This window comes from Halichoerus grypus, chromosome 12, assembly GCF_964656455.1.
Source record: "Halichoerus grypus chromosome 12, mHalGry1.hap1.1, whole genome shotgun sequence".
NCBI classification, from domain to species: Eukaryota; Metazoa; Chordata; class Mammalia; order Carnivora; family Phocidae; genus Halichoerus; species Halichoerus grypus.
The window spans coordinates 58,340,685-58,363,458 of NC_135723.1; the positions used below are offsets into that span (position 1 = coordinate 58,340,685).

General features: G+C 38.4%; 1 protein-coding gene across 2 annotated transcripts in view; it reads right to left on the reverse strand.

The window, feature by feature from the left end:
• Positions 1-332: 332 nt before the first annotated feature.
• Positions 333-22,774, reverse strand: part of SKAP2 (src kinase associated phosphoprotein 2) — a 166,138-nt gene continuing 143,696 nt past the window's right edge. Inside the window, exons 10-13 of one of the 2 annotated variants that reach the window (XM_036072929.2) lie at positions 22,313-22,390; positions 16,624-16,736; positions 3,152-3,253; positions 333-2,790 (exon numbers count right to left, since the gene is read on the reverse strand). In XM_036072929.2, the coding sequence (XP_035928822.1) occupies positions 3,161-3,253; positions 16,624-16,736; positions 22,313-22,390 (284 nt within the window). In that variant the 3' untranslated portion in view covers positions 333-2,790; positions 3,152-3,160. Of the gene's footprint in view, positions 2,794-3,151; positions 3,254-16,623; positions 16,737-22,312; positions 22,391-22,774 lie in introns of both variants that reach the window. The other variant, XM_036072930.2, reaches the window with a different exon arrangement.

Consider the following 22,774-nt stretch of genomic DNA (forward strand, 5'->3'; position numbering starts at 1 on the left):
CAAGACAATTACTAGGCTAAGCAACATTGTTTTTTGTAAGAGAAAGTGTCACATGCAACAAAGTGGCAAAAACAGAAAGGAGTGAGCTATGGTTAAGTATAAATCCTATAGCAATGAAAGTCATTTGTATTATCCTTACTTCTTTGAATAAATTCAGATGACAGCTCTATTTCATTTCTTCATTCAGTTTGGAGGCCAGATGGCATTAGAATCATTTACTTCACCTTGTTGTGCTTAATTACTACAATCAACACACTATTTTCCAAATTAATCATAACAAAGTAATTTCATTAGTAACACAGCAGGCTGTTGAATTATTAGCATCATAACAGTTTGCAAACAATTAAACTTTATTTGAACCTTAAAAATTTGCAGAGTGGAACATTATTGTAAGATCTAATGGCAATAGAGTACAAATTCAGTACAGAGCAAATAATCAAGCAAAATGCTATATAAAATATGACTCACAATCACCTTTGAAAAAAATTAGCTCTCTAACTGTTCATAGAAAAACAAATAAAAGCTAAGCAAACATAATGAGAACATAGCAATTAGCATATTTTCTAACAAGCCATGTTGTTTAAATGCACATTAATGATATTATTATGATCTTGAAGAGAGTGTGATATATTGTCAAGGGTGTAAAGAAAACTTTCTCCCTGGTAGTATACAAATGATTTCGCCAAATGAATATAAAGTAGTCAGGAGTTGAAAGTAATGATTATTTTTCCTGTCACTCTCATTTTAAATCTTTTGTTTCCTTTCTTATCTCCCACCTATATTCAAGTTAAACAAGAACAAAGGCCAGAGGAGCTCTGGACAGAAGTAACACTTTATATCTGTATTGTCACCATTCACAGAGACTATCCGGCTTGGAACTGTTGGTCATCAGTTGGCAAAGGACTCCCTCTCCTGGATTAACTGTAAAAGGAGGCAAAAATCTTTTACATGCTTTACATTCTGCTCAAGTTTGTGCCTGAGTGGGGGAGGGGTTGCCCAGCGGTTGGGTATGCGATGAAAAGTTGCTGCCACCTACTGGCCCAGCACTGAAATCTTCACTTAAAGCAGAAGCCTGAAGCCTGTATCCATAACCGAAGACTATACGTTCAGGGGAAACCCACAACTGCTTTTTGCTTTTCAATCTCTCAGGCTTTGAAAAAAAAGACCACTAAATTTATCTCCAGTTGTCTCACTTTTGCCAAGATGATTTCAATCGACTCCAATGGCTCTCTATTAGGAAAAGATTAACGAGTATACAAATTAATTTCTGAAAGCTTTAACTTGACAATGTCTAATTTACATAAACTAGAGTTTACCCACAATCCCGAAAACTAAAAAATCTATTTCATTACGTTTGAACTCTGATGATCACAGTATTAAGAAGACAATGGTAAAATATAAGTTCTGAAATATTGCTTATAGTTTTCTATAAATAAGGGGGGGGGTTAAATATTATCAGTACGTTCACAGCTAGAATCTTTATAAAGCAAAGATCTGGAAAGTTCAACAAAGGTAGTACCCACTAATTCAATATTAGGTGAATCTATAATGATCCAATCAGCAGTACATTTATATATATATATCAAGGCCACACTGATACCCTGTCAGCATTTACAGTCCCTTTGATTTCAAATATACATGAAAAGGTAATGTTATAATTGCACAAAGTCTGCTCAGTCAGCACAGCATATTCCTCCAAAGTCAGGCTCACACTACCTTTCCACTCACCTGTGGGTGTATGGTCCCACCAGGATTTCTAGGCTCTCCTCTCTGAGCCCTTCCTTTTCTTTTCATTGCTCTGAGAAGCACAGAGGAAATGCACCTCTGGAGTTCTACTGTTTTGTGGTGGGACTTTATTTTATTTCATTGTATTTTATTTTGTGGTGGGACTTTAATAGCCCAGCAATGATCAGGCAGGGTAAGACAGCACTCCATTAGATCTTCTTACTTTGAGAATACACTGAGATTCTTTATGCTGCTGTATGATGCAGAAGGGGCTTTCTTATGAATTTTTTATTTTATTAAATTTAAACAAAACTGTGGTGGAAAATGTTGGCCAGCCCATCACCGAACTGGGCTGTTTGTTACTGATAAAGGGTTTCGCACACACCGTGGTTCTGGGCTGCACGTGTGTCCCGGGGGCCAGCATGCTACCATCTGCGATTCTGTCATTCTTTCTTTCCTGTGGCTTTCTTTAACATGAAGTAAAAATCAGTAAAAATTCTTTCATGAAAACATGTCACTGTTGTGTGAAAAATCAGTACTACGATCGATCGTCTACAAAGTTTTAACAAAGCCACATTCTTTAGATAGCATCTACCGAAAGCTTGCATGATATATTCAATTAAAATTTCCGTGAAATTATATATTACATTCTAAAATGTAATTGACATGCACTATGAAGAGAAATTACAACTCCTACCGAAAGGAGCAGTGACTGTGAGGTACATATAAAATTGGGCTGAATTCTTCACACAAATCAAATGAGTAAATAAAAACTATATTTACTTCTTCGCAAAACAGCAACAGGTACAACTTTACTGCTTGCCTCTAATTTACATTAATATTCTTTATTTAATTTTATATCAGAGGAATATTATAATGAATGCATAAAATAACAAAGACAAATGTTCAACAAAACACAAAAAGGTTATGAGCTGCCACTCATGCTCTCAAGATGATTCTAAATCCAAAGCATTTACAGACTAGCAGGAGAATCTTCTTTTTCTGTAGGCAGAAAGGGAAAGCTGCATCTGAATTTTTTTTCTTCAGGTGAAATGTTGATTTTTCCTGCTTAGAAAAAAAAAATACACTTGAAGGCAAGGAAAAATGAATATTTACTCAATATTTTGTCAATTCAGCTCCTCAGAAAGGCCAGAAAGAGTGGTATTTTACTCAAGAGGAGAAGGTTTGGGAAAACATCCAGTTATTAGCAAAGGGACTTCCTCTAAATAATCTATTTCCAAAGTAAATTCTATGAAGTTGTTTTAAAAATTGAACTAGATTTTTAAAAAAAGAAGAAGATGATGTGGGAGCATGATCTTTGTGCTATCAGAAAACTACAAAGACTTTTTAAAAGGCAAAGACTCATAACGCAGAGACCAAGAGAACATATGAGCTATTACAGAATATTGGATTAAAATGTACTTACCCAGGACTCTCAAATATCATACATCTCCATTATGTAGGCTTTCGGCACCAGGCCAATGGCTCCTTTCATTTCTCCTACCCACCAGCCGTATCTATTGTATTCCTAATTGAAAACAATATGCAATATTAACCTTTAGACTGGTATAAGTACAGTGTCGTTCATATGCAACTTCTTACAAATGTTATTTCTTTTTATAAAGTTACAAGAGCTTGAGCTGCAAATTGAAACATTTTAATCTTTTTTTGTTTGTTTCTGGACACTTAAAAATGCTGTTAGGCAAAGATTTAAATTAACATATAAGACAAAGCCTGTTTATTACTCTGTATAGAACACAGAAACAGTCACTTGGGATAAGAACCTAGCAAATGGAACTACATGAGGAAGTCAGCTCCCTAGGCCCATTTCCCTTCTCCGTCCCTCCCTTCTCTCTCTCTCTCTCTCCCTCTCTCTCTCTCTCTCTCTCTCTCTCTCTCTCTCTCACACACACACACACACACACACAACCTGGGGAGACACCTTTTCTGTACAAAAACCAGTGCCAGATGCTACAAGGTTACAGCCAAGATACTTAGGATATGATCTTGGCCTTCAAGAAACTTATCATCTAGCAAGGAAAGAATTATTTTTTCACAATAAACTGATTCCTAGTTAAACTGATATGACTGAAAATTATTTAGAACGCAGAGCTATGCCCCTTAAGAAAAATCTAATATGTGAGTATAGATATTTTAAACAGATAAATGAGGGACTAAGAAAACACTAATAATATCCAAAAATATTTGCTTTACAAAATAATTTTTAAAGGCTCCTTTTAAAAAGCTTCCCAAAGGCACTTATTGTTAAGCTTGCACTAATCAAAAACTACATTAGATAAAGGATGGGTGGTAGGAATTTGAAGGTGGTGTTAGTTTCACCCTTACAGTGGAAGATCAATAAGAAATAAAGTATCTCAAGTTATAAAGGCGAAATATTAATCTAGCTGTAAAAAAGAGTGATTGATGAGTCACTTTTGCATTTACTTTGCAATGTGAGATAAACCTATACCTGCATTTCCCCCTTTGCCTCCACTGACAGATGCACCACTGCTTTAGGCATCATGAACACACTGCAACGGGTCTCATATGTCTGCCAGATTGACTAATGTATTTTTATCTCAAATTTATTTATGTTTAGTGAGATACAAACAAAGTAAAATGAATTACAAGTTTCAAGAATAATATCTTCCAAAAGCAATACTCTGCAAAAGCACTGTAGGACCCAAATTTAATTTTTCATATAAGATAAATTTTTAAAATCAATCCCCAAAGTAATTCAATAGGTTATGATTTTCCAACATCTGAGTCATAGATAAATGTGCATATGCATATTGAGTTACATGTGGGGAGGGAATGTTCACACTGGCACAGACTTAACATCTGTATTGATTAGTATATGCTATTGACCATCAGAAAGGAAAATCATACAATTCCTCAGTACAAATGTAGCAATGTTAGCATGTGTGTATTGATATGTAGCCTATCAATAGAGAGAATACCAAGTAAAAATTTATATGTGCTTTTTAAACAGTGGGTTGTGCCAGAATCAGGTTTATTGGAAGAATAAGGTGGAAGGAAAGGGCGGGTGGGTGGTCAGGCTAACCCTACACTTCCTATTCTAATGAGGGCACAGTTCTGGCTCATGAGGCACAGGACTCAAGATTTTAAGTTTAAAAGTTCAATGTTAGAGTGAATTTTTTTGTGGATAAAACTATCTACGTGATGAAAATAGTCTGATGCCTGAACTCAGTGATGGTGACTATAATCTACGTAGGATCTATTTATCAGAAGAAAACACCAACTTACTGAAAGCTATGATTAGCAACCATTATATCTTAATAGGTACCTAATAAAACTGCCCTTTTCAATTTTTAAGGCAATGAATACAATTAGGGCCTAATGCTTCACAAAACAAACGTATTTAACCTTCCCGAGGCAAAAGGCCTACATTGTAAGATTTCAAAATGGATGGTTAACAGGGTAAGTCTGAATATGAAAGCTCTTAGCCAATGCCAATCTAACATTTTTTTAAAAAGTGATTATTTGTAAAGAGTAAAGGAACTGCCCCCGCCCCCAACAGGCAGACAGAACATACTCAGTGTGAGGGCATATGAAGACCCAAATCTGCTTTCCAAGAACAGCCCTCAATCTGGGGCTCAAGGTTAAATGCAAGTGACAAACAAGAATGCTCACATCACTTTATAATATTCCACTTTGGTTATAATCTGTACTCTCAAGGAAGGGCATATTATTGTTCTCAAAAAGCTCACTGACATCCAAATTTAAGAAATTGATTTCCAAAGAATCATTTCACCAAAGGACCAATGACATACTTCACACTTGAGATAATTCTGCCTGACGGTCACTGGTAAGACTTATTAAACAGAAAGGACAGTTGGAAACAGGAGGGAGGAGCTTATTCAGCTGCAAACACATCCCTTAAAAGTAACATTCTAGGAAAACATAAAAGTTTCAGACTAAAATAATCTTAAATGCTTCACTTAATTTAAAATAACTCAAGAGCACAGGAAATTTGCTCATAAAAATACTCTAAAATATCACAGGTTTAAATCAGAAAAGGGTAAAAAATCAGAATGTTTATTACTTTACATTTGTAAAGAATTCCATCGAATACTCCTATGTGGAATTAAGAGGTAAGATAAAATACAGTGAGGTAAAAATCTAGGAGGCAAATTTATGGATTTACACTGCGGCCATTAGAGTATGTCGACAAGATTGCAAACACAGAAGCTTTTACTTTTATCATTACCATCCTCTGTATGAGCCTCCTGAGCAACATGAATCCCAATTAAACCATTTGCAGCCTATAAATTGGAATGAAGATGCTTCTTGGAGTATGGTATTCTAAACTTGAGCCTCAAGATTCAATACCATAAAAGCTTTCCCTTTGAAGACGAGAGTCGGCCTCTTTGCCTTCCCTCTTTGCCGTGCCCAAATAAATGTGATTGCAAATGACATATTACTTACGGTGGGAAATAATGCAATCCATACAGTGTTACCTTACCGTCCACATACTAATTATAGTATTGTTCTAAAAGTCACAGGTGGGTCATTAAAAAAAAAAAAAACAGTCCTCAAGCCTTATCTTGTTATTAAACAAAAAAACAAAGAGACAAAACCATACCGAGCTGCCATCTAAATCTCTGAAAGGTTAGGAAGCATCATGTCATCTTTATGGCACATGAGATCTCAGGTACAAGAAGGTCTGCCATCTGGTATCCTTCACCCTACTTGGCTCTTAACATCAACTAAAACGCTAACACAGGCAAGTGACTGTGCTTCGGGAGGACTGATAAAATAATGAAGAGTCCTTTAATCTACAGGAAACCATTCCAGTCAATTTATAAGAAATATTGCATCCCTTTGTAGGACGTGTAATTATTTTCTATTAATCATGTGCTATAAAGCTACATTATGCGGTTATTCTGTTATCACTAGAAAGAGGCCTGCAGTCAGCTTCTGACAATGTTAGGTAATTACTAACACAAAGCTTCTTTCTCCTCCCGTAGTAATGCTATCAAGATCCAGAGGTGTAGTGATGCTTATTGTATAAAAATAGTACTCAAAAGAAATTCAATATCTGCAAAATGGATGGCTTCCAGGCAAAATGTAATGTGGCAGTCAAAGAAGCAAAAAAAAAAAAAAAAAAAAAGCCAAACTTGCCCAATAATCCGAGAAAATAATCGTAAAGTGGTGTGGCCCTGTTGTGCTCTAACTCCTCTGTTTTCAATTTTCCTGCCATTAAAATAGTTCTTATTTGTTTTATTTTGTAGTAAAATTTTCGGCCTCAGCTAATATTTACTAGGCAATAAATGCAAGCGATTATGTAATCGGGGCAGGGAGAAAGGATTAGTCCTGATCATGTGAAACCAGCACGACAGTAAACATATGTCCATGTTTCCTCATTCACTAAATCTTTGCTCTCTGCCAGTCTAAGGCCCCGACATTCACCGGAATCCTTCTCAGCACTATGATTCTCATTTCTCAAGTGTGTTACTCCACTTTCTGCAAACTGTGGGTAAAAGAATGTTACCTTAAGAGAAACTTGAAACACTTTAAAAGATTTCCTGATATGTACTACCCCTTCCAGAAACTAGTTACCAACCTGTCTGAATGCAACAGGTGTTAGAAAGGTGGAAAGACTACCTGTCCTTTCTCCAAACATGTATCCATGCTTTGAAACATACTACCCTTTTGCAGAAATGAAGTTAATTTTATTCACAAAATATAAAATGTACTGAGTTTCATAACCAGTGGACTTTACCATTGTTTTCCAAGTATTCACTGTGATAGTCTCAATTTTTCATAAACATTGTGGTAGTATGAAAACTAGATACCTATTTAAAATACAGAAATCCTTTCTTCAAGCCTGCCTCTGCAATCTCTTCCTTTTTACTATCTCCAACTAGAAACTTTCTAAGATTCCTTTCATTTCTCATACCTGTCATTTCATCCCTGAAAATGCACAACAGCAACCTGACAACCCCAGCGTTTTACTATTATTATCTACATATTAACTCCTTGAATCTTCATCTCCTGAGCTGATAAATGAGGAAATCGACACTAACCCTCTCTAAGGTCCTCCATGATGTCTGAACACACCCTCCATGAACCTGCTTTAAGACACTGAGTCTCTTAGCGGCTTATGGAAATCAACCTCATTACTTTATAATTCACTGTGCAGGTGTGACTTTGAGTTACGCTAATTCGAAGAATTACTATTTTTTTCCTCTCTGTACTGTGCGCTCCATTTTGCAAGCAAGAGAGACAAAGGACAAGCAAGGAAGCTGATAGTAAGAATTCAGTTAATATAACAAATTTTAGTTTATATTCCAGAGTCAAGACACATTTAACTCAAGTTTCTACACAATCCACATTTACAATACCGCACAGTAAAAACTGCTATTCGGTCTGATGATTCAGACTGCTATTCAGACTGATGGTAGGCAAAGAAAAGATCGAATCATATTCAGTAGAAAGTGGCCTCGGTACTTGTTGTATTTCACTGACCAGTAGGAGACTCCGTTAACTGTTCTCAGGCTCGCCCACCTGTCTATTCCAACTGTCGCCACTCTGCTTCAGCCCTTCATTGCCTCACCCCGGGTTACCGCATCATCAACTTGGCCTCACTGTTCTTCCCAGAAACAAACCGTGTCCATTGCAAGCATGGCTCAGGCACTTACCCCAGCTCCCCAGTACAGTAACTGCAAACTCCTCTGCTCGGATCTCTCCCCCACTTGCTAGCAACGTTCTCTCACTGCTCTGGTCCACATGGTCCAATCTTCCAAGCTACACTCGTTCCCACCTCTGCACGTGGTGCCTTCCTCCCCAGGGAACGGCTCCCCTCCCTCACCCAAATCCTAACCAGCAACTACGACCTGACTCAAGTTACCCAGCTGTCATGCATTGGCCTCCAAATTATTTAATCTGCACTTACATCTCTCATTTCAAGCTGAGCATTTATTCCTCAGTGGATTTTATGTACGTTAGTTTTGTCCCTTCAATGAAAATACAGTACAAACGCACTGAGATTAGGGCACTGTCTTACACTTGATCTGTATGCCCCACACAGCAGATGGGTAAAAGGTGTTCAGTAAATGGACTGGGTGAGGAAGCATACTCTGTCTTTATTTTGGATGATGCACCAGTTGACAATCCTAAATATTTTCTTAAGAAGTGTAATTTCCAAAAGGTGTATCTTTTCTTTTGTGTCTATTAGACATATGTGAAGAATTTTAGCAATGAGTAAACAAAGTTTGTTCTGAAGTGTGTTTAGCTTCACAGTCTGAAGTATGTTGCTCCTACTGGGGGCAGGCTGCTGCCCACCATGTCTCCTAATGCACTGCACAGGACATCTTGTCTGAAGAGTTCAAATCCTCACCTGCAGAAAGAAAGGTATCAGTCCCCGGCACAACTGGACCAGATAATCCCAGTTCTTTGAAGAACTGAATTCAAGTGAATTTACTGTATGTACCGAAGAGGTGAAGACCGAACCTTGTAAACGTGGAAACAGGGTGGCAGGTGAAAAGGAAAATCTACTGGGTTTTCTACAATCCTCACTGTTCTTGTGATTATTTTCCCAGAAGTTCCAGAGTCTTTTTTTTTTTTTTTTAAGATTTTATTTATTTATTTGACAGAGAGAGAGAGATGGTGAGAGCGAGAACACAAGCAGGGGGAGAGGGAGAGGGAGAAGCAGGCTTCCCGCCGAGCAGGGAACCTGATGCGGGGCTCGATCCCAGGACCCTGGGATCATGACCTGAGCCGAAGGCAGACGCTTAATGGACTGAGCCACCCAAGCGCCCCTGGAAGTTCCAGAGTCTTATATCAGTTCTGTCACTAACTAGATATGCAACCTTGGGCAATCCCAAGTTCTTTAGGGATGATTTTTTGGGGTTTATACTTCCAGCACTCTTTGAGACTCCACAATAATCCACTTACATACTTAACATAAATCAGTAAGTCTCATTATTATGCATTTGACTCATACCCCTTTTGTAGTTGGCTGCTGAGAAGCTCAGGGCTGAGCTGGAAGTTCAAGTATCCAAACTCTAGTCTTTTAAGGTCTCCACAGGGGTAGTCTTTTTCTCCTTGCATTTTTATTTATTTTCCCCAATTACATTGAGCCTTGAGATTTCCTCACCTATAAAGCAAAGGGTGAGCACTAAGGTTCCCCTAACTCTATGACTCCATCATTCTAAGTTCTTTTAAGCGTTAAGGATTATTTCCCATTTTTACCTGTATTTTCACAAACACATATTAACATATATCTGCTATGATATTAGGTATTGGGGAATCCAACAATACTTAAGACACAGTGTCTACCTCAAAGAGTTCAGGGTCAAGAGAGAGAAATCGATACTGCTAGTCCCTGTGTAGGCATAGCAAAGCAGAAAGAGTGAAAGCTCTAGGGTCAGATCTGCTCTGATTCCAGAAGAAGGTACTTTCTAGTTGGTATCCTCAGGTGATTTACATAATAACCTTGCTGAGCATCAGTTTTCTCATCTGGAAAATTATCACACCAGAGACTTCATAGGGTTATCTTACGATCAGATGAGTGAAAGCATATCAAGTGCCTAGAAAAGGACCCCGCAGGTAGGCAACAAACCCTTTTTCATTTCCTCCCTCTCTCTTCCCACTAATTATATAGCAAAATACCAGGGCAACAAAAAGTGTATGTTGGTCTGCACTGTAAGGCAATCGTATTATTACGAGCAGTTCTCCACCCTGCTCTTCCAAAGGGAATCTGGCCTTTAAAGGGATGAGGAGGGAGACATCTCAAAGGAGTAAACGCTGCTATACATACATTAAGGGGGTGCCTGAGTTTTTGGGGTGGGGGACAGAAGGGCATAAGAGATCATGGACTTTTCAATTTCAGATTTAAAAAAAAAAATTATGAACATCGTGCTGTCTTTTGAGTTGTTTTGTTCTGCTTCTGGCTTATTCCATGCAGAATGGAACCACACAGGCTTGCGGCCTGTAGCCGCCCCTCACTGCCACTTCCATTCCGCCTGCGTCTCTGACACCACCTTCTGGCTCATCCTTGACCTCTCGAGCCACTGCAGGGGCTGAGCCTTCCAGCCTCCTTCCCAGAATCACCTTCCCCTTTCAGCTGTCAACATTTTCCTGAAATGCTCGTTCCATTTCATGTAAGAGAAAAGAGGGAAGTACTGGGACGTGTTCGTGCATAGATAACAGGAGGAGCCCCATGGCTGGACCAGAACATCTTCTCGGGAGGGGGAGGGGGGGTACCGAGCAGTAGGTCTGCCTGGCTTATGCCTCACTGTACCCACGACGTTCCCACACTGACAGCATGGAAACGAAATGCCGTCAGACCCACACAAATGCAGTCACAAGCACGGAAAACTCCTTCCACCTTCCCCAAAGGCTGGAAGATAGAGTAACATTGCGGGACCTAGCTTAGCATCCACGTACGTCCTATACTGAGATGTCCTAGTTACTACTCAGCAGTTGGTCATGCTATTTGTGGCACATTGGGTCAGATGGTCGCAAAGGAAAAACTAGGAGACCTGAACAGTCACTCTGCCAGCAGAGCTCGGCAGGACTTTCATTTTACTTTCCTTCTCTGGTAGGTTTGAAGCCAGAAAAGCCCGAGGAACGGAATCTGTCCTTTTCACAATGAGAAACAAATGATCAGTGACAGTCACAATTCACCAATCACTGAAAAAAGTCACAAACAGATATAAAGAGAGGCGATGCTTGAACCTCCAGCCAACACACACTAAAAAAAAAAAAAAATGCCCCTTTACTGTACATTAGTGAATACCGTCAACCTACATTTCCTGTTTTTGACTTAATAAGAAATTTCTCAAAAAGCTGCAGTGCTTGATTCACACGTGTCCTAGACTAGATAAAATATTCCAGGATTCTTAACTCTCTTGTTTTTCTGCTACTACCAGACAAAGTAGCGTGCTTCTTTCTTGCTGAAGCACAGCTCCCCTGTCATTAAGTCTCTAAAAATAATTCATTGCTTTAAAAGTAAGAATAGGAATGTGGTTCGCAATTTACCGACGAGTACAGATTGAAAGATAAACTAATAAAGGATGTAAATCCAGAACAGCAAGTAAAATGACATAACCAAAGAGGTATGCAGGGCGATGGGATATGCCTATAGCTATTTAACCTGGATCCTGCTATTAAAATTCTAAAATTTCATAAACATACTTCTATGAAAATACTATTAACTAGGATATTATGTCCATGTTTAAGGTGGTAATAAAAGTGAAATGTAACCTAGTAATGGAATTTGACACAATTTTAAACAACCTGATTCCTTTAAAAAAAAAAAAAAGAAAAGATATTTTTACTTCAAATATGATTTTCCCCCATCAGATGAATCAGAAATCAGGCCGTGTGTTTTAGAATTAATTCACTAACAACACAGCTCTCATTAAAATTACAAATTCCACTTTCATCCGTTCCTGTAAATGTGCCCCATTGTTTTAGGGGAGAAAAAAAATTTCCTAAATCTCCGCTGAACTACCGAAGTACATAACGCGTTTTAATACATAAAAAACAGCAGTGAGCCTATGTGAAAGGAACTATATGCAAAAAGTTACTGGCTCTCCTTTTTAGGTAAGCAGTACTTAAATTTATTATTAGTGAGCTTCGAAGGTTAAAACTTAGAAAATGCCAGACACTTTGAAAGAGAGGCTAGCTCAGCCAGGGGTCACATGACAGCTGCTAATTGCAAAATGTTACAAAGGGAAGGAGGCAGGGCAGGTTATCTGCTTACTCTTCTTTATTGCAACATTGGATTTTCACTAAAAAAAATTTCTTTTAAAGGCTAAGATTTGTATAACTCTCAAAAGAGGCCTGAAATAAATAAATCATCCCCAGGCTGACTGAGCAAGGCTGACACCCCATCAGGGCTTCCTTGCAAAAACAGAGAAAGAGGACTGAATTTTAAAACCAAACTATATTTCGGGGCACCTGGGTGGCTCAGTTGGTTAAGTGTCTGCCTTCGGTTCAGGTCATGATCCCGGGGTCCTGGGATAGAGCCCCGCGTCGGGCTCCCTGCTCAGTGGAGAGCCTGCTTCTCCCTCTCCCTCTGCCTGCCTCTCTGCTTACTTGTGCTCTCTCTCTATCTGTCAAATAAATAAATAAAATCTTTAAAAAAAAAACAAACCAAACTATATTTCTATAGTGAATTTTAACGAAGACAGCCCAATCGTCAAACTAGTTCAATCTTTTTCTGTCATTTCACTTACAAAATTAAGACCCTCTTTATTATAATGCACACCATTTTTAGTCCTTGATTTATCTAAATTTTGTTTATATTTAAGTGCATTTTTCTTAAACTATCTTCTGTTGCCTTTTTTAAGAGTATCTTCAGCAATGACAACCTTCTAGAAGGTAAGTTAGATCAGTGGTAATTAAATATTGCAAAATATAGCTCAGTTAATTTTGAAAAGCAAGTTGTATTTCTTTTTTTTTTTTTTTTTAAGATTTATTTATTTGAGAAAGAGAGTGAATACATGGGGAGGGGCAGAAGGAGAGGGAGAGAGAAACTTTAGCAGACTCCGAGCTGAGCGCAGAGCCAGTCTCGGGCCTGATCCCACGACCCCAAGATCATGACTTGAGCCAAAAACAAGAGTCAGACGCTCAACCGACTGTGCCACCCAGGTGCCCCAGTCATATTTCTTTAAAATCTTCTAAATGGCATTATTTATTAGAAAAGTTGTGACATTAATTTCTCTACAAAGTACACATTTACGCCTCTACAAATATTGTATTAAGACTCCTTTAAAATGTATTCTTCTTTATGTATACAATGTTTACATTTAATTCAGAATGATGAAAAAATTTATGATTAATGCTAATACTTTATTGACATGAGCTAGGAAAGTAATAATCCATAGCTAGATTTAAAGGTGAATTTATGACATCATTTTGATTGTGCACATTAGCTGTAATTACCTGCACCACTCATTCTGAGCCACTAGATGGTGTAAAAAATAAATTAAAATGGTAAAATTTCATTCTATCACCATAAAACCTAATGTAACTCTGAGAAAGATGAAACAGATTTCTAGACTTATAACAATGCTAGTGGTTTCTATACTAATTGTACTTTTAAAAAAAATCTGTCTCTCTACCTTGATCTAGAAACAAGTCCTTTTGAGCAATTTTTCACTCTCTTCTAAGGACCTTGAGTTCCGAATTTACAGTAGTATTAAACATTCAAATTGCTGTCATTCACATATTAAATGAATTTATGATATTAATTTATGGTCTATTTTGGCCAAAGTTTTGATAAAAACTGGGAGACTAAGCCTATAAAAAAATTATTACAGTCTCCAGAGATTCTTATCTGAAACTATCCCCCCAAAATTGCGGAAGCAAGAATCTTCACAAACATATACTGACTCCCAAATCAACCTGAAAACCAATAGCCAAGATATCGAATAATGGCCCAGAATTTGTCCACATCCCATCAAGGGAGAGCTAAGTGTCCTTTCTTTTTACCCTCACCAAGATGTACCTGGTTGATTCTACCAGGCCCACCGCTAGATGAATACTGGTATTAAATCACTCAGCCAACAGTGATAAGGTCCTGGCTAACAATGTCTTGTCTCCTCTTTCAAAAACCAAAATGAGCTCCAGATACAGTCATCATTTCCAGGAGGCCCCTCATGAAATGATGCTACCTATGGAACTTCAAGCCTTGTGAAGGGCTGATTGAGGAATTATTTTTGGTACGCAGTACCCAAATAGTAGCATTTAGACATTTTAGATAGCACTATACTCTTCCTTTGAGCTGGACCACCACTACCCTCAGCTCTATGATAAAGCTTCACACATAAAATTATAATCTCCACAAAACAGATTTGGGAACAGAAATTACCTACACTGGGATCCTAGAAGTGTGATATACACCTAGGATTGTTCTTTTAACTTTATAATAATAGAAAACAATTTTCTGAGGCAATGGGAACTCTACTTGTCTGACAGCATGTCCTAGAGGTTGGTACCCTGAGCTTTTCAGCAACACAGACACCTTGATTCATAAAGAAGGCTTTAAGAACAGACCCATGCTGAAAATAAGTTTCACATTTTACCATAATAATATTAAGACTATAAGCCATTTATCCCTGTAGTTTGGGATTCCAAGTGGAAGCTAATCAACCTTTTAATTTTATACACAATTGCAGCTAAGTTGGTGAAAGTAACTGTGAGCTGAGTAGATTTGAGGAATAATTCCAAGAAACTATCTTGAATGGAAATAAATCAGTTTGGTTTCTATATTAAGTAATTCACTCAAAAAAAAGTGTTGTCCTGGGGGCGCCTGGGTGGCTTAGTCAGTTAAACATCTGCCTTCGGCTCAGGTCATAATCCCGGGGTCCTGGGATCGAGCCCCGCATCGGGCTCCCTGCTCAGCGGGGAATCTGCTTCTTCCTCTCCCTCTGCCACTCCTCACTGCTTGTGCTCACTCATGTGCTCTCTCTCCCTCTCTCAAAAATAAATAAATAAAATCTTTTTGTTAAAAAAGTGTTGCCTTAACTCAGGACAATTAAATGCTCCATAATAGGCTTAATTCAGGAGTTGGCTCCCAGGAACTAAAAGCATCTTTCCTTAAAAAACAAACAAACATACTAAGGAGCAGAGGACAGAGAAAAATAAGTGGGGAGTCTTAGCTCTGGGCACCCCAACTTAGCAATCATCACAGCTGGCAATATTTACTTACTAAATATTTCCTCCCAATAATCTACAAGTGCTTCCATAGTATTCCTCTTGGATTCCTGGTTTTTGGCATGGGCCCTTTCTGCCCCTTGTAGGTACTTTATAACAGTTTCAAATGAGAAGCAAAAGAGAAAAGGAGAAAACCTTGGTCTGGGAGTCAAGATGCCTGGCTCTGGCCCTTTCTTGACCCAAGTTCCCTTATCTGTAAAACCAAGAATGGGTAGACGATCATCACTCAGATTCCTCATTCAAATGCTCTATGATCTTCTACGTTAGGATTTTATCCACCAGCCATCTTGTGTTAAGAGTCAATAAGTGCCCTTATTTCCAAATTCTCTTCTGCATCTAGCAAGTCATGCTATCTTTCTGAAAAGTACAAATTTTTCTCTAATCAAGAAACCACATTAAACTCCTGGACTTATAGAACATCTCCCTACTTAAATAGTTTTCATACATCATTTGTTTCTAAAATAGCTTCATAATGTAGACTGAGGGAGTTTTTTTTAATCCCCATATCATAGTAGGGAACGTTAAATATGAAAATTAAGGGAGCTCACACATGTCATCACAATAAGAAACATGACTTTTAGATCTAAGGACAGAAAGATTTTCAATCATCCAGTATATTAAGAGGCAGAGACACTGATTTATATATATATAAGGATGAGTTCATAGCAACAGTCTCTGCCATTATGTTTACAAATACAACTATGTTAAACTTAAAAAAAATCACCTAAAACTGTCTGAATAGAAAAAGCATTGCTTTTAAATTGTCGGAACACCAATGTATTTACATAAAGATGAAAAACTTCTACTATAAACAGTGTTTCCAGTAGTGAATGGCAGACAAAACCAGAATAAGCACACAGAAGAATAAAAAGGAAGAGGAAAGAAAAACATAATAAATAACCTAATACCTTACAATGTTAACTTTCACATAAGTATATTGTTTCTGGAGAAGGCAGTGTGTGGATGTGAGCCAAAGGCTGAAGTGATAGGTAAACACACTGTTAAGTTGAATCCTGTTATCTGATTGTGTTTAAAATTTGATTATATTTCACTTGACAAAATAATTAATTATTGTGAACTCCCAATTGTTAACAAGGACCTAAAGGAATTCCAATTGGCATTTTTCCCCAGTGTTGTAAACCCAGATGCATAAATATCTAGCTTTGAGTTCACCCTTTACAGTTGTCATCTGGGGTGTCTTCTTACCTTGCTAAGAATGTAAATCACATCACCACGTTTAAATGACAACTCATCAGAAAGAGCTCCTGTGCAGTCCCACAAACCCTGGTAAAAATTCGCATAATCGGTGCTTTTATCTCCTAGGAAGAAGAGAGAGAAAACATGAGTTAGAGCTTTCGCGTAATGGGCCCTTATTTAAGATGAACCAACAGAAATTAAAGGGCCGCCTCAAACCACCAAAACAGGCGAAAAAAATTCTGTCCTGATTCAAAGAACATTTGATTACATTTATAGACAAATCCTACTTCTTACAGTAACTTAATGAAGGATTGTTTTCAAAAAGACCTCTTTTGGAATGTCCCTTGTTTTCTTTCTCTCCCTCTCTTGTTTTATCTAAAACCTGTACTTGCAATGTGTTCTCATCAAACCAGCACCTAAAAGTTCCTTCCCACTTATCTTTGATAATGGACCTAAACCCACTCGCAACATGAGTTGAAGGTGAGTTGGTCACACTCCACGATAAGCAATATCCGCGACGCGTGATACATGCATTGTGAAATAACCACCTTCAGAACTTCTAAAAATTACCAAAAAAGACAGATGAAGGGAAGAAGAAAATAAGTTAGCATTTGGGATGCTTCATAAACAATAATAAATAATCATGAAGGAGCCAATAGGGCACAGATATAACCCAAACTAGGCAACAATTTTTGTTTGTTTAATTCTAAAACCTCAAGCTGGTTAGAGGAAGAAGATAAAGTGGGAATGACATAAAGGGTAATTCCAGCTCTTATCTTTGGGGACTTTTGTACTGAAAGCCTCTCAAAGTTATTTCTAAAATATCTGAGCAACTTTGCAATTGCCAATGCTGAAGCTGCATTTTTCAAGATTTCTGTCAGCCCCAGTTTAGGACATTACGCTCTGAATAAACATGCAACATACACTGGAGTTATCAGCTCATCCTTCTAACAGCATAAGCACAATGGATGTGATGTGCTCAAACTGCCATACAGACCATTAACTGATTGATTATTTAGCGCTCTCCGCTCTGTAATACCACAATAAACCGGGTAATAAATGCTTTGTCACTTATACAATGTGGCTCTCTTGAAACGCAGCACAGAGTTAAATACACTGGATGCTTTTGTTACACTGAGAACTGTTTCCTGTTTTTAATTTCATGATAATTGAGTTTTGATGAGTTAACGCAAGAAGAATGCAAGTAATATCAATAAGATGTCCGTGGATTCACTAACCAGGCAGAACATAGACGTGCTGACAACTTCCATCATTGGAATGTCATCTTTGAATTCTGAGGGGATAACTGTGCAGACGCATGCTGGATCAGGGTTGTCATCTTAGTTTTGTTATATGGCTCTCAAGCAGCAGGCTCCTTGGCAATGCCAACACAAGCAGGCACGTTAGCGGGGCATCTGAGTACGCACCTGACCCCACGCAGTCTGCGATTTACACCAAGTGGTAAAAGTTTATCGGAAGTTCCGAAAATTCTAATATCTGAAACATGTTTTTAAAGCCAAAAAGGAAATCTGAATAATGTGGAGTGTGAAAATGTAGAAAGATGACACTTTTCAATTGTACTTTAAGAAAATAAACAATAACTAGAATGCGCAACCTAGCAAAATCCTATTAAATTTTCCTCTCCTGTTTTCTAAAAATTCAAAGTGGGGGTAGGGAGGGAGAGAAAAATGGAGAAATGAAAGGAAGGAGGGGGGAGGGAGGGGAAGAGAGAGAGACAGACACCTTCCTGACCTCTCCACTCCAGCATCTGAGCACTCATTCCTGCCACCAGCGGGGATGTCTATGAGCCTAGGAATCCGACCAAGAACTAACAATGCTTGCAGCCACCCTTCATTACATTTTCCCCACAAAGCACATATTAAGTAAATTCTATAAATGGACACTAGAGGGCACTCCGGCTGGACAGATCACACCAAACGTTGTCAATTTTTTCTTTTGGAAAGAATTACTTAATAATAAAGTGACTGATTTCCTTTAAAAACCACTTATTTAGACAAATAGAGATTTAGAAGTTGAGACATTCTAGTCAGATTAAATCAACTGCTAAATGGGTCAAATGTTGCGCCCCGTGCAGTCCGTCAGTGTCAGTTTAAAAGTCAAGGAATTAGAGCACAGAGAGGATGACATCATTTCACATGCAAGGCCCTCCCCCACAGTCACTGGCCAGGAGGTAAAAGGATCTAAATCGCTGGTTTCCCCAGTCAAGGCTCCTGTGTGTTCCCCATGCTGCTTAGCCTGAGGCTTGATCCAAAAAGGTTAAAGAAACAAAACTTGGGCTAAAACTAGAGAAGTTTTGGCTGAGTGAGAGCCTCCCAGTGCATCCCCAGCTGTCCAGCCTGCTCCTCTTTTTTCAGATTCTCTCGCAACAGTTTTTCATTCAATAGATTTTCAAGAGGTGGGGGAAGAAAGAAGGAAAGAAAAAGTATATGGTGATTTCTACCACATAATCCTTATCACTTTGGGGTCTCTCTTCCCCTCGATGCGCTTGGTGAAACTCCCATTAACACTAATGGGAGTCACAGGAGCACATGAGGGGAAGGGAGACCCCCACCGTGTGCAAGATGCATCTCTCCCTAGATGTGCATCATGAGCATTTCATTAAATCTCACTGCTGTAAAGAGGCAACAGTGCTAGCGATTTGGCAATACTGGGGAAAAGATGCATTTTCTACTGTGCTTTCTATAATCTCGATGATGATGTTACCCAAAGACCAACCTCATTTCTGTGTCCCATATGTGAGCTCTGTTAAAGAATAATAAGTTGTTGATGTCACACGACTATATGTACACACAATTTACCATCCCGTCTATTTCAGAATGCAATACTGTTACATAAAGCAGAAGAACCACGACTAGAGAGAAAACCTGCCAGTATAGATTTATTAGCCTTACTCTCCTCGGGAAAATAATGTTAAAATTCTGGGTATGAATTCTAGATACAAAAATTGGGAATTATTTTATTCCTTTGAGAGCAGCAAGCTTCTCTGGTTTACTTTTTACAATTTTTTAAATTTAAAAATTTTAAATGTGGCTAACCGTGCTCAAAAAATTACCCATGGATACAGCCTCAGAAGCAGAATGAACTCACAAAAGTTAGCACTGTTCGCCTATACATTGAAAAATAATCCGTGTAAAACATGTTTTTAAAAAACAACACAAAAATGGTATGGGGCATAACGCATAAACCACAGAGAATTATACATTCTGAATACAAATATGTCTGTCATCACTGCATGGACTAATCTTACCACATCATGATCTATGGTTTCAAAATTACAAAAAAAAAAAAAGCAAAAAACAAAACCCACCTCATTACATTTCTTGTCCTGGGAGGCGTGAATGGTTAAAAAAGAAGGGAAAGAAAGAAAAAATAGCCATCCTAAATTAGCCAGGCTGTGAAGGATTTAAATGATGTATTTGCTCCTGCTTTTGAAAACATACAAAAACAGATCATTGGGCAGTAACAGAACTGTTAGGAAAATATAAGCTAAACACTGGAAATACTTTTGCAAAAACCAAAAGATTTTAAAAATATGATGACAAGGACTGAAACATTCAATAATAAGATAATGGAAAATCTCTTTCTGAGTGGTCTTAAAGGTTTAAAAAGTATTTCAGAAAGGTAAGCATATTCTACAGTGTACAAATAAATCAAATGGAATCTTTATTTTGTGTATATATACTAAATACATGTAAGATACGTAAGCTTGAACATGAAAGAACTTATAAGAAATACAAGATTATGTTTTTGTTTATGTATTTTACATTCGTCTGAATTTTTTTCTCTCTTTTTAAGTAAAATCGGTCAATGTGAAAAATATATAACATTCTTGAGTAAGGTTAGAAGTTCACGTCATGTGATGCTCAGCAAGATAGTAATACCCTTGTCAACTCACTGCCCTGCACAGCAAACAAACTTCTAGTGTTACATCTTTGACAGCCTAGAGAGAGCAAAGGTCACTGCGATGCAAAAGCATTAAAACTGTTGCTTGAAAAGAATTTCATGTCACTGAAGATAAGAATTATTGCAGTGCTTTATGGCTATTGCATGGAAAGCTAGATCTACTTACTGCATTCCTTTGAAGAAAAACGGACTTTTTTCTTCCTTCCCTCAAAGGCAAAAATTGGGGAGAGAGTTACTTTAAAAGGATTTTTGAAAAATAGAATTGCTTTAAGCCAAAATACTTCTGTTTCTGGAAGGAATATCTGTATGTGTCTACCTTCTACACCTGCACTGAAATTTACAAAAAAAACAAAAACCTCCACGCTTTTGGCAGAAGCTTTACGATACATAATAAAACACGCAAATTACTTGAATTACTATTGGGTGGCATCCTCGGGGTTATGCTCAGCCTTCGTGTTTTATAGCTGCATCTTACAGGACCACGGCACTCACATCGAATGCCTTCGTCCTCACTTCCTTTCTGAAAAAAGCAAACCAAAACCTCGTGCAGCAACCTGCCCCTGCTTTCCTGTCCAGGTCCGGAAATCAGGCCTGTTTCCTTTCCACGTGTCCCGGTAGGAAGGCCTGGGGAAAGCCACTTCCTGAACACACACTTCCTGTCCGCCCAGCCTCTGACAGCTAGCAAGAGTGATGTATGAACGTATCAGAGAAGGGAAGGTGACCCTCAACGCCAGCTCTTTGCAGGACATGGGATGATATGGCAGACCTTGCCCCAGCTGACATGCGGCTGTGAAGAGGTGTAAAAGGCCCGATAAGAAGGCATTCCCCCTCTCTTCTTTCCGTGTAAAATAATTGCTGGTTTATCAAAGCTAACCTCATGCTTGCACTACAGATACGGTTTATCTCCTGCTATTTGGAAATAACAACCCGCAAAAAAAAAAGTTGCCTGTATCATGTGATGCTGCACATAGCATGTATAGTTATTTTTCTAGTCTCGGTCATAATTAGTACGCGGGGCCATGTGCCAAGTGGAAATGGATAAGGGGAATATCCTTCCTAGCCTTCTAGGCCATCAGTGTCCTTTTCCAATTTTTGAACTGCTGTCACCGGACTCTGGCATTTCTTACACCCAATTCATTTGCTTTCTGTGCTAATCATATGCAATGAAGATATGCATGGCCAACATTTAAACAGGCTGCAGATCAATTAGCGGTCTTAAGTTTATCTGATTTTTATCAAAGAAGACAGAGCTGTGGGTCGATTGTCAGAGCCTGTGTCAAGTTGACCTTTTCAGAGATGTCTACATTGCCAGTCCCCTGGGCAACTTGTTGTCCCCTGTTAGTCTCTGAATGGCAGAAGTCTGTTCTGCTCAAGCACAAAGTATACACAGATGTCTATATTACATTCTTATAGGTTTGACAGCAACTGCATGTTGTATCTATAAACTGTCCTTTAGCAGTGACACTTCCTCAATGATGATAAGCTAATTTATGCAACTAAATCTCCTTTGTGCAGAAATGAAAGCTAATTGAGTCATTACAAAGTAATTCAGGAAGGAATACCTTGTATAAATTGGCTTACTTTATAAATCCTTCTCAAGTGGTTTCCATGCATCCTAAATGGGACTAAGCAGCTTATCAGCCATAAGATATCCAGATCGAACCAGCCAACTTCGGGGAGTTGTGTAAACATCTTTAGAGCCGTAGGAAAGTGACTGAAGGGAAAGTGAACAAAACCAAAAGAAGCTTCCCCAGGAAGCCACCCCAGCCATTACCTGTGGTGGGATGAACACTGTCCTGACTCATCTTCCTTCGTTCCTCCACTTTCGCAGGAACACTGTCCTCTTCCTCTTCTGTAAACAAGCAGAAATGGCACACTGAAGGGTTTCCTCAGAAAGAACAGAACTCACCCCATCTTATGAGCAAAACTGAAAGTTTAGAACGTATAAATATTCTTTCTCAAAGGATGAAACCACTCAACATTCACATTCCTTTTTCAGTAATCTAAAGCTGAACAAACAAACCTCTAGCTATTTCCAAATAGCAACCCTACCAGTTGGCTTGATAAAATTTAAGATACGTACTAATGCCGCACATACTTTAAGTACTTACAGAATCTCATCTGGAACACTGCTAAGTCCAGACCGGCCCTGAAATTCGGGGAAGGAACACCCAGCACTATATGGACAGACCCACGTTACACCGTGGCAGGAGGACCACGGATAAAACCATGGTCC